General features: G+C 41.2%; 1 protein-coding gene across 1 annotated transcript; it reads right to left on the minus strand.

Annotated features, from left to right (window-relative positions):
* Positions 1 to 11934: 11934 nt before the first annotated feature.
* PWWP4 (PWWP domain containing 4) lies at positions 11935 to 13281 on the minus strand. Its single transcript, XM_047098428.1, has one exon. The coding sequence runs from the start codon at positions 13279 to 13281 to the stop codon at positions 11935 to 11937; it is 1347 nt and encodes a 448-aa protein (XP_046954384.1).
* Between the last annotated feature and the right edge of the window lie 3047 nt (positions 13282 to 16328).

Below are 16328 nucleotides of genomic sequence, written 5' to 3' on the forward strand. Positions count from 1 at the left end.
TGGAAAAGCTTTTAGTAGAAGTATACACCTTCTTGAACATCAGTGAATTCACACTGGAGAGAAACCCCACAAATGTAAAGAATGTGGGAAAGCCATCACTCAGAGCTCACATCTTACAAAACATCTGAGAACACACACTGGAGGGAAACCCTATAAATGTAAGGAATGTGAAAAAACCTTCAGCCAGAGTGCATCCCTTATACATCATCAGAAAATTCATACTACAGAAAAGCCCTATGAATATTATAATTCCTTTACGGAATTGCACCAGAGTATTTACACTGGAGGCAGAGCCTATGAATGAATGTTGATGCTCAGAGGGACCATTGGATGTGAGGATTACTGAAATTAACTTTTAACATTCCTTCCCATTCTGAGATATCATTGTAGGAAATGTTGGGGTCCTCCCCTTTGCCTAAGATTGTGTTGCATGTTGTGTGGGTAAGATACCATTGCAAATATATCTCTTTCCGCTGTAAATTAGAGTGGACTGAAAATTAACATTTGTTGGGGCTTCAAAATCAAGGGATTAAATGTAAATGTAAATGTTGAGTATTAAAAGTATTATATAAGATACAGTTGGGATTTTTCAGGGCATGATGCTCTTACATATTATGTGTTTGTACTTCTGGTCCCTATAAAAGTCCCACAGTGACTGCCACTTGAGGTTTTAGGATGTGTAGGCTGGGACAGATGAAGTTATACTAACAGTGCGTAGAGTTGTGCAATGTGAAAAAGTGCGGTAAAGAACACTGAGAACTCTGAAATGAGAGAGAGAGGAAGCCACGGAGTTGGAAGGTTATGTGAGGCCATCTAATCTAGGGCTTTTCAAATGTTTTGAAGTGACATACTATATACATGTATACACATGTATATGCATGTGTGTATACATACATACATACATATGTATATATACACATATATATGTGTATATACACATATACATATATGTATACATATGTATATATACATACACATATGTATATATGTATATATGTATGTATGTATGTATTTATACACACACATAGACATGGAAACTTGGTACATGGTAAAGTTTCAAATTAGCCAATATTAAGATAGCAAATTAGAGCTTAGGGGTTATAATGCAGTTTGTTGTTCTTGTCTTTGTTCCTTATGTAAATAATAGTCAAATAGATGTACCAACTTTCTCTTATATTCCAGATTTATTCTTATCAAGTTGAATACATAAAAGTCAAATTTCACATGTATTTTTTTGAAAATTACCTTTTGAGTAAATAATTCTTCTGTGAGTCACACACATAAGTGACGTCTCTCTTTTACTTAATGTCCAAGGCAGTAAGTGTTGTCTGTATCCCAATGTAAATCTAACACCTTCGTCAACTATGGTTCTACTTTTCATTCTGAATTTATGCTTCCCCTTAGCCCACTGCTAGATTTCAGTTGTCAGAATTCACCTTTCCTGACTTCCTAAAAGCCCATCTCCAAAACCTAGTTTAAAGGGTTACCTTTTGGTCCCAGTCAGGAACAGAAGGTTAGGAAGAAACCTGGAGGCTTGGGAGGATTGGCAGTGAAATCCAGGTTAAGGATCCTCCTTCTCTTCAAGTAGGCTTGAGCAGTTGTAAAGAGGTTCTGTTCACAGGGTCTGGGCCTACAGCACTGGTTTTGATGCTTTTAGATATCCCTTTCCAATATCAAGTTTGAACAACTTTCCTGTAGTTATCTGGCTGGCCATTAGTAGACCTAAGGCAAGAACAAGGGTGTATGATGCCCAAGATATGCTTTCTTCCATGATACGAGGCTGAGAAACAATTCCTGGAAGGCTCCAGGACTTCGAGAATAGTAGATATGGAGGATCCTGGAAACTGGAAAATTCATAGTCCCATGATTCTACTCATGTAATGGTCAGATTCTGTGCACAGGGCAAGTAAATGAAGGAGACCCAAACTGTGATCAAAACAGTATGATACTGGCACAAAAATAGGCACATAGATAACTGGAACAAAATGGAGAGCCCAGAAATAAGCCCACACTTATATGGCCAATTAATCTATGAGAAAGGAGGCAAGGATATACAATGGAGAAAAGACAGTCTCTTCAATAAATGGTGTCGAGGAAACTGGACAGCTGCATGTAAAAGAATGAAACCGGACCACTTTCTTACACCATACACAGCAATAAACTAGAGATGGATTATAGACCTAAATGTGAAGCCTGAAACTATAAAACACCTAAAAGAAAACATCAGCAGTAATCTCTTGGACATCGGCCTTAGCAACATATTTATTTCTCCTCAGGCAAGGGAAACAAAAGCAAAACCAAGCTTTTTTCAAAATTATTTTTAATCTTTATTTATTTTTGAGAGAGAGAGAGAGAGAATGAGCATGAGCAGGGGAGGGGCAGAGAGAGAAGGAGACACAGAATCTGAAGCAGGCTCCAGGCTCTGAGCTGTCAACACAGAGCCCGATCCGGGGCTCGGACTCAATGACGTGAGATCATGACCTGAGCCAAAGTCGGACGTTTAACCGACAGAGCCACCCAGGCGCTCCTAAACTGTTGGTTCTAAAAATAATTTCTTAATATCATTAAATATCCAGTTAGTGATAAGGCTTCTTCTATTGCATGAAAAACCATTCAAACCATTAGGTCAACATTAAGCAATAGTAAAAAAAAGTTTTTTAAACAGTTTGATTATTTGAATCAGAAACCAAATAAGTATCATACATTGTGATTGGTAGAGATGTCTCTTAAGTCCCTTTTAATCTGTAGGATCTTCCTTCATACTTTTCCTGTTACTTTTTCTTGTTTTACTGTGTTAAGGTTCACATAACATAATGTTTACCACTTTAATCATTTTAAAGTGTACAATCCAGGAGCATTTAGTACATTCACAAAGTTGTGCAACCATCACCTCTAATTAGCTTCAAAACATTTTCATCACCCCAAAAGGAAACGCTTACCCATTAAGCAGTCATTTTCCATTCCCCCAGTTCCCAGAATCTGGCGAACACTAATCTGTTTTGTGTCTCTCTCAAGTTGCCTCTTCTGAATATTTCATATAAATGGAATCAAACAACACGTGGTCTTTTGTGTCTGGCACCTTTCACTTAGCATAACGTCTTTAAGGTTCATGAATGTTGTAGCATACATCAGAACTTCATTCATTCTAATTGACCAAATAATATTCCACCACATGGGTATACCAAATTTGTTTACCCATTCTTCATTTGATGCAAACTTGAGCTGGTTCCATCTCTTGGCTGTTGTGAATAGTGTTTCTATAAACATTCTTGTAGAAGCTTTTGTTTAAGTGCTTGTTTTCAATTATTTTGGGTGCACACCTAGCAGTGAAATTGATGAATCATATGGTTATTCTAATTTAACACACCGGGGAATCACCAAATTGTTTGACATGATGGCTGCACCATTTTATATTTCTACCAGTAATATATGAGGGTTACAATTTCTCCACATTATTGCCAACACTTATTATTTTTATTTTTATTTTTAATTAACATACAGTGTTATATTAGTTTCAGTTGTACAATATAATCATTCTATAGTTGTATACATTACCAGTGCTCATCATGGTCAGTAAGTGTACTCTTAATCCCCTTTATTTGTTTCATCTGTCCAGCCACCCACCTCCCATCTGGCAACCACCAGTTTATTCTCTGTAGTTAAGAGTCTTGTTTTTTCTTTGTCTTTTTTTTTTTTACTTTGTTTATTTGCTTTGTTTCTTAAAGTTCACGTATGGGTGAAATCATATGGTATTTGTCTCTCTATCTGACTTCCTTTACTTAGCATTATACCTTGCAGGCCCATTCATGTTGCAGTGAAGCCTTCAATAAAGATGGGGGGATATATATAAAAAAGAAGCTGTCAGAGATGTAGCATTCAATAACTTAAATACAAAATACACTAGAGTACTAGAAGGGGGACGCCTGGGTGGCTCAGTCGGTTAACTGTCTGACTTCTGATTTCGTCTCAGGACATGATCTCATGGTTTGTGAGATGGAGAACCGCACTGTGCTCTGCACTGACAGTGTGGAGCCTGCTTGGGATTCTCTCTCTATCCCTCCCTCTCTCTCTCTCTCAAAATAAACAAACAAACAAACATTTAAAAATACACTGGAGAGAGTCAATAGCAGATCAGAGGATGCAGAAGAACAGAATAGCAATCTGGAAGATAGAGTAATGGAAAGCAACCAAGCTGAACAGCAAAAAGAAAAAAGAGTGATAATAAATGAGAATAGGTTGAGGGAACTCAGTGACATCATCAGGCATAGTAATATTTGCATTCTAGGGATTCCAGAAGGAAAAGGGGGGGGGCAGGAAATTTATTTGAAGAAATTATTTTCCTCTTTAAAAAATTATAGCATTCTTAGTGTGAAGTGATGTCTCATTGTAATTTTGAATTCTATTTCCCTAAGGACTAATGATGTTGAGCATCTTTCCATGTGCTTATTGGCTGTTTGTAGATCTTATCTTTTTTGGAGAAATGTCTATATTCAAGTCTTTTGTCCATTTTAAAATGTAGTTGTCTTTTTGTTGTTGAGTTGTAAGAGTTCTTTATATAGTCTAGATACTAGATGCTTATCAGATATATGATTTGAAAATACTTTCTCCCATGCTACAGGTTGTCTTCTCCCTCTTTTGAAAGTGTCCTTTCATGCTAAAATTTTTATTAAGTCCTATTAATGCAGTTTTTCTTTTGTTGCTTGTACATTTGTTGCTATATCTAAGAAAACATTGCCAAATCCAAGGTCATGAAGATTTACCCCTGTGTTTTCTTTAAAGAGCTTTATAGTTCTAGCTATATTTAGGTCTTTGATCCATTTTGAGTGGATCTTTGTGTTCGTTGTGAGAAGAGGGTCTACCATCCTTCTTTTTGCATGTGGATACCCAGTTGTTCCAGCACCATTTGTTGAAAGGACTGTTCTTTTCCCACTGGATGGTCTTGGCACCTTTGTTGAATATCAATGGCCATATGTGTATGTGTTTGTTTTTGGACCCTCTATTCTATAGTCTACTGGTCTAAATGTCTAGACTTGTGACAGTACACACTATCTTTTTAAAAAAAATATTTATTTAAATTCAAGTTAGTTAACATACAATGTAGTATTGGTTTCAGGAGTAGAACCCAGTGATTCATCACTTATTTATACCACCCAGTGCTCATCCCAACAAGTGCCCTCCTTAATACCCATCACCCATTTAGCCATCTCCCTACCCACCTCCCCTCCAACAACTCTCAGTTTGTTTTCTTTCAGAGTCTCTTATGGTTTGACTCCCTTTCTGTTTTTATCTTATTTTTGCTTACCTCCCCCTATGTTCATCTGTTGTGTTTCTTAAATTACACATATGAGTGAAATCATATGATAAAGAATATGTATATTCTCTCTCTCTCTCTCTCTCTCTCTATATATATATATATATATATATTCTTTAAATTAACATCCCAGGAAACAACAGATGCTGGAAGGATGTGGGGAAAGGGGAACCCTCTTACACTGTTGGTGGGAATTCAAACTGGTGCAGTCACTCTGGAAAACAGTACGGAGGTTCCTCAAAAAATTAAAAGTAGAACTACCCTATGACCCAGAAATTCCACTACTAAGTATTCATACAAAAGATATAAAAATGCTGATTGGAAGGGGGCACATGGACCCCAATGTTTATAGCAGTGCTATCCACAATAGCCAAATTATGGAAAGAGCCCAAATGTCCATGCTGTCTTAATTACCATAACTTTGTACTCAGTTTTTTGTTTTCAAGTTTGTTTTGGTGTTGGAGTCCCTTACAATTCTATATGAATTTAAGGATCACATCTCCATTTCTACAAATAGGGCATTGGGATTTTGATAGGGATCACACTGACACTGCAGACGAATTTGGAGAGTGTTGCCATCTTAACAATATTACATCTTCCTGTCCATGAACCCAGGGTGTCTTTTCATTTATTTAGGTTCTCTTTAACTTCTTTCAACAATGTCTTGTTGTTTTCAGCATACAAGTCTTGCATCTCCTCAACTAACTTTACTCCCAAGTATTTTATTCTTTTTAATGCTATTGTAAATGGAAATGGAATTATTCTCTTAGTTTCCTCTTTAGACTGTTCATTGCAAGTATATGGACACACAACTGGATTTTGTGTACTGATTTTGTATTCTGGAACTTTTGTAATAGATTTCTTAGGATTTTTAAATAGATAAGATTCTGTGATCTGCAAATAGAGTTAGGTTTATTTATTCTTTTATTTTATTAAAAAATTTAATGTTTTATTTTATTTTTGAGAGAGAGAGAAAGAGAGAGAGAGAGAGCAGGGGGAGGGGCAGACAGAATCCGAAACGGGCTCCAGGCTCTGAGTTGTCAGCACAGAGCCTGATGTGGGGCTCAAACCCACAAACCGTGAGATCATGACCTGAGCCAAAGTCAGATGCTTAACCGACTGAGCCACCCAGGTGCCCTTAGGTTTATTTCTTCCTTTCCACATTTGATGCCTTTTATTTCTTTTCCTTTCCCAATTGCTCTGGCTAAAACTTTCAGTACAGTGTTAAATAGAAGTGGCAGGAGTGAACATTTTGTCTTGTTTGTGGTCTTAGGGGGACACTTTCATTCTTTTACCATGGAGTGTGATATTAGCTGTGGGTTTTTCATAAATGCCCATTTTCAAGTTGGGGAAATTCCCTTATTTTTAATTTTTGAAATGTTTATTTATTTTTGAGGGAGAGAGCGTGAGCAGGGGAGGGTCAGAGAAAGAGAGGACAGAGGATCCAAAGCAGGCTCTGCGCTGACAGTAGTGAGCCCAATGCGGGGCTCGAACTCACAAACTGTGAGATCATGACCTGAGCCGAAGTCGGATGCTCAACTGACTGAGCTCAACCCAGGTGCCCCAGGGAAATTCCCTTCTAATTCTAGTTTTCTGAGTGCTTTTTACCATGAAAGAGTATTGGATTTTGTCACATGCATTTCCTGCATCATTTTGTGATAATCATGTGGTTTGTTCCCTTCATTTTATTAGTGTGGTGTGTTATATTGTTTTTCATATGTTGAACCACCCTTTACATTCCTGGGATAAATCCCACTTTACGATGATGTATAATCCTTTTAATTAAAATTCTTCTAATTAAGGAAACTGCTGTTTTGTCTGCTAGTATATTTTTTGGTGTTTTTGCATTTATATTGTCAAAGGATATTGGTCTGCACTTTTCTTGTGGTGTCCTAGTCTCACGTTGCTATCAGGGTAATGTTGGCCTCATAAAATGAGTTAGGAAGCTTCCCCCCTCTCTTCTATTCTTTGGGAAGCGTTTGAGAAGGATTTGTAGTCCTTCTTTAGCATTTGGTAGAATTCACCAGTGAGGCCACCAGGTCCTGAGCTTTTCTTTGTTCTGAGGTTTTTGATAATAGATTCAATTTCTTTACTTTTTCATAGGTGTATTGAGAATTTCTATTTCTTCATCAGTCAGTTTTGCCAGTTGTGTTTCCAGGAAATTGTCCATTTCATGTAACTTATTTAAATTTGGTGCCATCTTTCATAGAATTCACTTATAATCTTTTTTTTTTTAAATCTCTGTAAGGCTGATAGTAATGTTCCCAATTTTATGTCTTTTTTTTCTTGTTTTTCCCAAGGTTTATCGAGATTTAATTTACAAAAGTTGTATACATATAAGGTATACAACTTGATGATTTAATATACTTGCACATTAAAATAATCACTACATTTAAGCTGGTTAACCTATCCACCAATGCACATAGTAACTTTTTTTTTCTTTCGCTTGTGAGTAATCTGAGTCTTCTCACTTTTCTTAGTACAGAATTAGTATTTCTTTTATTTTCTTATATTGTAGGGAGATAGCAGCTTTGTAGGCTTCCATGTGTGCCTTTCCATATAATGTCACTTGTGCTAATATGAAGATTCTGTCACCTACCAAGCACATTATTGCCAACTATATACTGAGAGTCTGGAGAAAAAAAAAAAAAAACCCTGGGTGGACCCACAGAACTGTTGGATGTCCTGTCAGAGAGAAATGAGACAGAAGTCCATTATTGCCTAGACTTCATAAGTCCCTTTATAAGCAGAGAATTCATATTCAATATTCTTTTTTTTTTTTTTAATGCAGGCATCCTCCTTACCACAGTGCACAATTACCTTGGTAAAATAGATAAGGGTTTTTTAGGAAAGGCTTGGCTGGGTTTTTCCACCACTTCACTCAGAGGGCTCTGTCTGGGCCTGGGGGATGACTTAGACCTGGATACTTGGTGGGAGACTACAGTTTTCCACTACAGCTGCTAACATCAGCTTTCTGCTTGCCAGCTCTCATTTTGTTTATTTTTTGTTTTCCTTATAAAAAGCAAATAACAACTCAGCTAGCTGTACACACATCTAGATCCTGGAACACTACTGTCTATAACATTGCCACAGATTCTGGTCAGTCAGATGAGACTGACCCCCACCTTGGCCTTGCTGCCCAGTAGGGTAATGATGCTCACCCTGTCCATGATAGTTTTGTGCCACCATTGGGACCCTGCCTTTTGAGAATCCTGTCTTCTCCATTGATTGCCAATTCCATGCCAGCATTGCTTGCTTCCAACAATGGTTTGCAGAGGAGAGTCAGCACTGAGTTTCTCAAAGATGCCAGTGCCACTTCACCAGCACATTCCTTATTTGAGCAGTGACTTCTCTGCCCTCCAAAGAAAGAGAGGCTGGAGGTAGGACATCTGATCTCACGTTACAAATCACAGCTAAAAACCTTCCGCCCTGGACCTTCTCGCCAATTCCTCAATTTTCCAATATTTCCATGCCATTTACTGTAGACTGTTGTTGTCCAAGCTTATATAACATGCATATTAGGCTGCTGGGTTGGCCCCTTTAAGGACATCAAACCCTGAGCCACATCTCTGTGCTCCCACGTTATTAAGTTCTCCCCCATATTGACTTATATTCTGTCCCCTGACTTGCAGGCTCAATATTCTCAAAATCCATTGGCACATATATTATCTCACTTCATGCAAGTAGAGATGAGCCACGTCCTACAGTTTTTCTGAATGTAAGGCATTTCCCATCCAAACAAAACTTTATTTTGTTTTCCTGTGCTGTGATCTTACCTAGTCTTACCTGCCCTTGTTATTAGTCCGATAGCAATGAAAGTTAGCAGAGATTAATGTTGAATAAGAGAAGCAACATCTGTTCAGGCAGCTGCCCTAGATGAGGTCTTTGCAGGCTCTCCAGGAATGAGGCAGCTTCTCTCCAGTAGCAAACATTAGGGGGTTGATAATGCCCAGGTGAGGTTTCAGGAGGATTCTGGGTATTCAGTGTTCTCCTGCTGGTCACTATAGCGTGTCTCGGGGTTCCACTTTTTCTTTGTCAGATTCATACATAAATATGGAAACCTGTAAATTCTGTGCATGCTGTCTCCATGCAGCTCTGCCAACCAACAGTTAGAATCAGGACCTGATATTCCACCATCTGCCTTATGACTGGAGGAGAGGAGGTCTCCTTAATCCAGTAGATTAGGGTGGGTGACAGACTGGGCTATCCCGTCAGACACACACACCCATGATAGAGAACCAGTTTAGGGCAATCTTAGAGCCACCTTAACGACTACAACTGTTCAAGCTGTAAGGTATCTCACAGTCTACACAGCCAGCCCCCAATCCAGCTGCATACCCCAAATGTGATCCTGGAGGAGAACAGATGTATGTCCTAGGCATGTCTTTCTTCTTCAGTGACTGCCTCTGGCATCAATGACACCCCAGGAGGGACCAGGTCCTTTCCCGTCATCCCCAACCAAGAGACACCCACGATCTCACAAGTATGGGAAAATCTGGGGTTCTGGTTTCACTTATAGGTCATCATTCCATGATGCCAATCTTCTTTCTGTGGCACCTGAAATTTATCCTCAGAGCGGTCTTAAACCGCATCTTACTCTACTGACTCACAATGCTATGAATCAATGGACAGCTCAATGAATGAATGAATGAATGAATGAATGAGGTAGTGAAGAAAATATTAGAATGTAGAGCCAAATATGGCTATATGAGAAAGCTGAAGTTGAGTGACACATTTGACTCAGCGACATGATGTTTATAGAGGAACTAACGTGTGTTGTTCCAGTGCACAAGGTCCACACAGAGTGTGGAGATGGTGTGTTTCCAAGTACTTTCCAGGACCATGAGAACGTCATGTGGACTAGCTCATGCAGAATGCCTCAGGAGTCATTGGTGACTCTCAGGCAGAGTCCCAAAAGGTTCTGTTGGGCCTGAAGCTTACACCATTTGGAAGGTTCTCTTCTAAAATTATGAAAACAAGTACAAAAGTGAATATTTAGGATTAGAAGAAAATTTATAATGAACCATAAAGGTGACAACTAAATTACTAAAATTCCAAAATATTATGTGTCTATCTATCTATCTATCATCTATTCATCTATCTATATAAATATGATGAAGCAAAAGTTCAAGGTGAAAGTTACAGTGGTTTTATTGTGAATCAAAACAGCTAGCTCTTGAAAATTTTACACACACACAAATCACATGGCCATGTGGACACATAACATGGGCCTGTGAGTGACAGTTGACTCTCTCTGAGAATAAAAATGCACTCAGGTGTATGTTAAACCTTTAGTGTTTATTTTCACAACAAGTTTTAAAAGTAAACTAGCTTTCCCAACATTTTTTGTCTCAAAAAACTCTTGTTTCAAGTAGGATAACAATTCATGGGCTTCAGAATTTATCTTTTAGTTACATATGTTTCATTGTATTCTGACAACAGCCATATTTAGCCAAACGGATACTTTTCTGTAGCCCATTTCCAAGTTCCCAGATCCCGGTCCATCTCTTGCTCAAGCAGCCTGGAATGACTTTCCAGCCTGCATAACTGTTGGAACCTGTCAGGGTTAGTCAATGAATAAGTCAAAAGGGAAAGCTTGCTTAGCTTCAGACAAACGACTGCATTTTAGGGCACACAGGTCCAGAGCAAAATGCGAGCTTTCCTACAATTTGTGCCAATCAGACGGGCTCTTAGCAGTGAGCCTGGACTCCTAGGTCTAAAATAGGTAAACGGTGTGTACGATTAGTCTAGTTGTCATCCACATGGGGATAAACCAGTATACGCAAAGGATCCAGTCAGTTAAGAAGACAGCCAGGAGCCTGTCTGTTTTAAGGAAACCATTCAGCCATTGAACAAGAGCTACTTCCGTAAGTGGAATCTCAGGGAAATGTAGAGTTTAACACTCTTTCACAGGCTGGCAAAATGTTCACTGCACGTTGAGATTTCATTCACCCACGTGTGGACTACGTGCAAATGATCCATTAACTTTGGATTCCAGACTGCTTTTGCAAGAACCATTTGAAGGTAGTGATAATATATAGAAAACATCTCTGTCATTGGTTTCAGCTCTCAGGGCTATTTTTCCCAAACAAACAAGCATGGCAGAAAAAATTCAGGAATTATCTTAAGAAGGAACCCAATCATTTATACTCAGGTGTCACAAAAAGAATGAGAGATTGCAGATTGTTTCTGTAAGAATCTATCTTGGATTTTAAAAATGATTGATTGTTGCTTAATGTTTGATACCAGTGCTCTTTCATGTAATAAAATAATGTGTGTGTGCTATATTAAAATATGAAGTACGGTTAAAAGCCATGTTAGGAAAACATCTGGACAGTTAACACATCCAAGCAAGTAGAGGGAAGTACAACTGTTTGCAATATTTTAACAAATTAATTTGTGAGGCATTTGGGTACTAGAAAAGATGATGACTGTGCTACCCACAAGTGCTAGAGATGGATCCAAAATGAATCCAGCATATTCCCAAGGTCTCAAATTTCCAGAACATATTTACATGCCATAGAGAGCGGAACGATCACACATTTCATACAGACAGGGTAATGAGAGGTCTTCCTGCTAAAGTGTGGGTACAGGGGGAGTTAATTAGTCTTGCTCCTTGTTGCTTATCTCTTTCTTATTTTCTTTAGGATATTTTTATCGAATAGCTCTTTTTCCCGGTAATGCACAGGTGGCCCCTGTAGGTACTTTTTTTCTGCCTCCTTGTAATCCAATCCATCAAGTGCAGCAATTGAACAAATGATTGCTTCTGGCAGAAGAACTTCCAGAACAAAACTCACTTTGTCATCCCTTACCAGATTCAGCGTTTTCTTGTCTAGTTGTTTGTAGATTTCTTGTAAATGTCTTACCACCACATCCAACTGGTCTTCGTCCTCCAGGTATGTTTCAACGCAGATCACGTACCTGCTCGAATTCCTAAATGATACCAGCCACCTAGACTGTTTCCTGCCTTGGACAATGTCCAGAAGATGGTGATCGGCCCCCTTTGTTTTCACGATGAAGTCCACTAGCTTCTGGTTGGCTCGGTCCCGAGCAGCCTTCATCCGGTCAGGGAGAATTTTCTTGCAGGGCCTCTTCCCGTCCAGGGAGGTCTCCTCCTCAGAATCTTCCAGGTCGGCATAATTCACCTTTGGGAAATCAATCTCCAGATCCCTGTCTTGGATGGCTTTCCTAATTGGGTAACTGATGTCAGCAGCATAATAGTCCAGGAAACTGCCTGCAAAAGAACCTCGCCTGAGCCTTTCTCTGTAGTGGGCAATCAGGGAGAAGCACCAGTTCACACTTTGCTCGTACAATTTCCTGGCTCTCTTTATTAGTTTTTCTTTCTCTTTACAATCCAGGTGCTTTAATCTTCGAAGAGGAACTCGAATGCCACTCATTTCACAGTGCATGTTTGCCTCAACCAAAAGCACCCTTGCAGTCTGCTCTGTTTGGTTGACACTCTTTACTACTGCAGGCCAAAATGGGTGATTCTGAAATTTGAACCAGACCATCATTCCTCCTTCAATGGGACAAGGCTCTTGTGGAAAACCCATGCTTGCCACTTGTCCCATTTCTTTGTTGGCATTCTTTTTAATAGGGGTGGTGGGGTTAATAGCCTTTGAGTTGACTGAAGGTTGAAGTTCTTGCAGCCCTTTCTCAAACTCTGTCACCTGCAGCTTCCTTTTTCTATTTGCCAGACCGAGTGAATAACACCGCCTCTGTTTAGGGGCACTGGAGGATGCTGCTGCACCTTCCAAGCCTGGCTTCCAGGCAACCTCTCCATGGTCCTCAACATTCCCTGAGAAGGCAGAGCTTTCAGAGGAGACAGCCAGGGTCCTTGGGTAGGTGTCATGTGCCTCTTCTTTGTGAGCTTTGGGCAAAGTGAGGTTGAAGCTTGGTGACAAAGGTGGAAGGATGCCTCCACCTTTAGCACTTGTACCCTTCTCTTTGACTGTGCGATGCAAAGACATACCTCTTGATGTGTCCCTATTTCCTTTGCCTCCTGTCTTATGATCATCTTCGGAAAGTGATGGGAACTTTGAGGACACACTGCCGCTTCGCGAGGACTTTGCTCGCCTTTCCTTTAGAGTACGCGTGACCGTTGTGTGTGCGTGTGGTCGGCCTCCTGTCTTATGATCATCTTCCGAAAGTGATGGGAGCTTTGAGCACACGCTGCAGCTTCGCGAGGACTCTGCTCGCCTTTCCCTTAGAGTACGCGTGACCATTCTGTGCACGTGTGGTTGACCTCCTGTCTTATGATCATCTTTCGGAAGTGATGAGAACTTTGAGGACACGCTGCAGCTTCGTGAGGACTTTGCTCGCCTTTCCCTTAGAGTGCGCATGACCGTTGTGTGTGCGTGTGGTCGGCCTCCTGTCTTATGATCATCTTCTGAAAGTGATGGGAACTTTGAGGACACACTGCCGCTTCGCGAGGACTCTGCTCGCCTTTCCTTTAGAGTACGCGTGACCGTTGTGTGTGCGTGTGGTCGGCCTCCTGTCTTATGATCATCTTCCGAAAGTGATGGGAGCTTTGAGCACACGCTGCAGCTTCGCGAGGACTCTGCTCGCCTTTCCCTTAGAGTACGCGTGACCATTCTGTGCACGTGTGGTTGACCTCCTGTCTTATGATCATCTTTCGGAAGTGATGAGAACTTTGAGGACACGCTGCAGCTTCGTGAGGACTTTGCTCGCCTTTCCCTTAGAGTGCGCGTGACCGTTGTGTGTGCGTGTGGTCGGCCTCCTGTCTTATGATCATCTTCCGAAAGTGATGGGAGCTTTGAGCACACGCTGCAGCTTCGCGAGGACTCTGCTCGCCTTTCCCTTAGAGTACGCGTGACCATTCTGTGCACGTGTGGTTGACCTCCTGTCTTATGATCATCTTTCGGAAGTGATGAGAACTTTGAGGACACGCTGCAGCTTCGTGAGGACTTTGCTCGCCTTTCCCTTAGAGTGCGCGTGACCGTTGTGTGTGCGTGTGGTCGGCCTCCTGTCTTATGATCATCTTCCGAAAGTGATGAGAACTTTGAGCACACGCTGCAGCTTCGCGAGGACTTTGCTCGCCTTTCCCTTAGAGTACGCGTGACTGTTGTGTGTGTGTGTGGTCGGCCTCCTGTCTTATGAACATCTTCCGAAAGTGATGAGAACTTTGAGGACACGCTGCAGCTTCGCGAGGACTTTGCTCGCCTTTCCCTTGGAGTACGCGTGACCGTTGTGTGTGTGTGTGGTCGGCCTCCTGTCTTATGATCATCTTCCGAAAGTGATGGAAACTTTGAGCACACGCTGCAGCTTCGCGAGGACTTTGTTCGCCTTTCCCTTAGAGTGCGCGTGACCGTTGTGTGCACGTGTGGTCGGCCTCCTGTCTTATGAACATCTTCCGAAAGTGATGAGAACTTTGAGGACACGCTGCAGCTTCGCGAGGACTTTGCTCGCCTTTCCCTTAGAGTACACGTGACCGTTGCGTGTGCGTGTGGTTGACCTCCTGTCTTATGATCATGTTCTGAAAGTGATGAGAACTTTGAGCACACGATGCAGCTTCGCGAGGACTTTGCTCGCCTTTCCCTTAGAGTACGCGTGGCCATTGTGTGCGCGTGTGGTCGGCCTCCTGTCTTATGATCATCTTCCGAAAGTGATGGGAACTTTGAGCACATGCTGCAGCTTCGCGAGGACTTTGCTCGCCTTTCCCTTAGTGTATGCGTGATGGTTGTGTGCGCCTGTGATCGGCCACTGTCTGGGGCGTTTTTATTCTGTGAACACACCAGCAGCGATTTGAGGTTTTTTCTTTTCCTAAGACTCCTCAGTAAGGTACCTTTAGGCTTCCGGTACTTTTTACGAGCTTGCATTTGTGGTCCCCTTTGAGATGGTGTAGTGGTCTCTAGACCATCTGATGCTCTTGCTGGACCGAAATTTGCTCTCTTATTCAGGATCTCCAGTGCCACTTTAAGAGCATTTCTGTAGGCCACTTTCTGTCCTGGTGGAACACTGGCCTTTGACTGGGCCACTAGCAAGGAGGTAACGGATTCAATTTGAGACTCATTTAGGAGCTTTATGTCTGTGCTTTTCACTTTAATTTTTTTACCTACTGAGAGTATTTGAACTTCTAGAGAAAGTGCTCTTTTCCTCATATATTTTGGTGAGATCCCAGATCTGGACAAAACCTTTGCTGGCCAAATGTGGCCTTTCCAATTGCATAGGATATACTCAGCAGCCATTATGATTTGAGTTTCCTCTCAAGACGGAATTAATAGAGGTTGAAGGGTCTGGCCGTCATACCCACAGCCATGGCAGGTGTTCCCTAAAGCAATGTTCTTCACCACACCTTTTGGCCTAGGACCACAAAGGGTTTACACCTTACGTGGCCTGTCTTTCTTCACCTGAATCTCCCAGGGTCGCTGGAGCCTGTGTTTTGAACGGACTATATTGGAGAGTACTGGAATGTGGAAAAGGAAAAGAAGAAAAGTATTAGAAAAAATACTCCTTTTGTGTGAAATTAGAACAATGTTGGTCAATGAGAATTGATAAGAGGCAAAGCAAAGAAATAGAGTGTGTATCAGACGGGGGGGGGGGGCTAAAATACACGGCAAGTATCAGGGAAAAATACAGAAGATACCAGAGGAGTTTTATAACTTGCCAAACCCAACTTCTTGCCCTGCTTGTTATGACTGCATATTAAAGAGCATCTGTGTGGGGAGGTGGGTGTCATTTTCTAGATCTCACCTGTGGTATTGGACATCCTGTGCCTTTTGTGCTCCCCCGGGTTCATTCTGGGGGAATGTTTCAGTTTTTATTTTCTGGGGTGCTGGTGCCACCCTGTATACCCAGGGAAGCCAGGGGTGATCTCCAGCCTACAGACACTGAATGTCAGCATAATGTTGTGTTCAAGAGCACGAGCCTAGAATCCAGAGGTTCACAAAGATCATCATGGTGGTTACTGGTACCATCTTCATAAGAGTTGCTGCAGGCATGGGCCATTGGCTGTGACCTGCACTTTTTCATTTCTCTATGGTGGTTTAAAAGGCTT

Source organism: Lynx rufus, unplaced genomic scaffold (assembly GCF_022079265.1).
Source record: "Lynx rufus isolate CCGP_SWC_20201006 ecotype Redwood Valley unplaced genomic scaffold, mLynRuf1.p SCAF_49, whole genome shotgun sequence".
NCBI classification, from domain to species: Eukaryota; Metazoa; Chordata; class Mammalia; order Carnivora; family Felidae; genus Lynx; species Lynx rufus.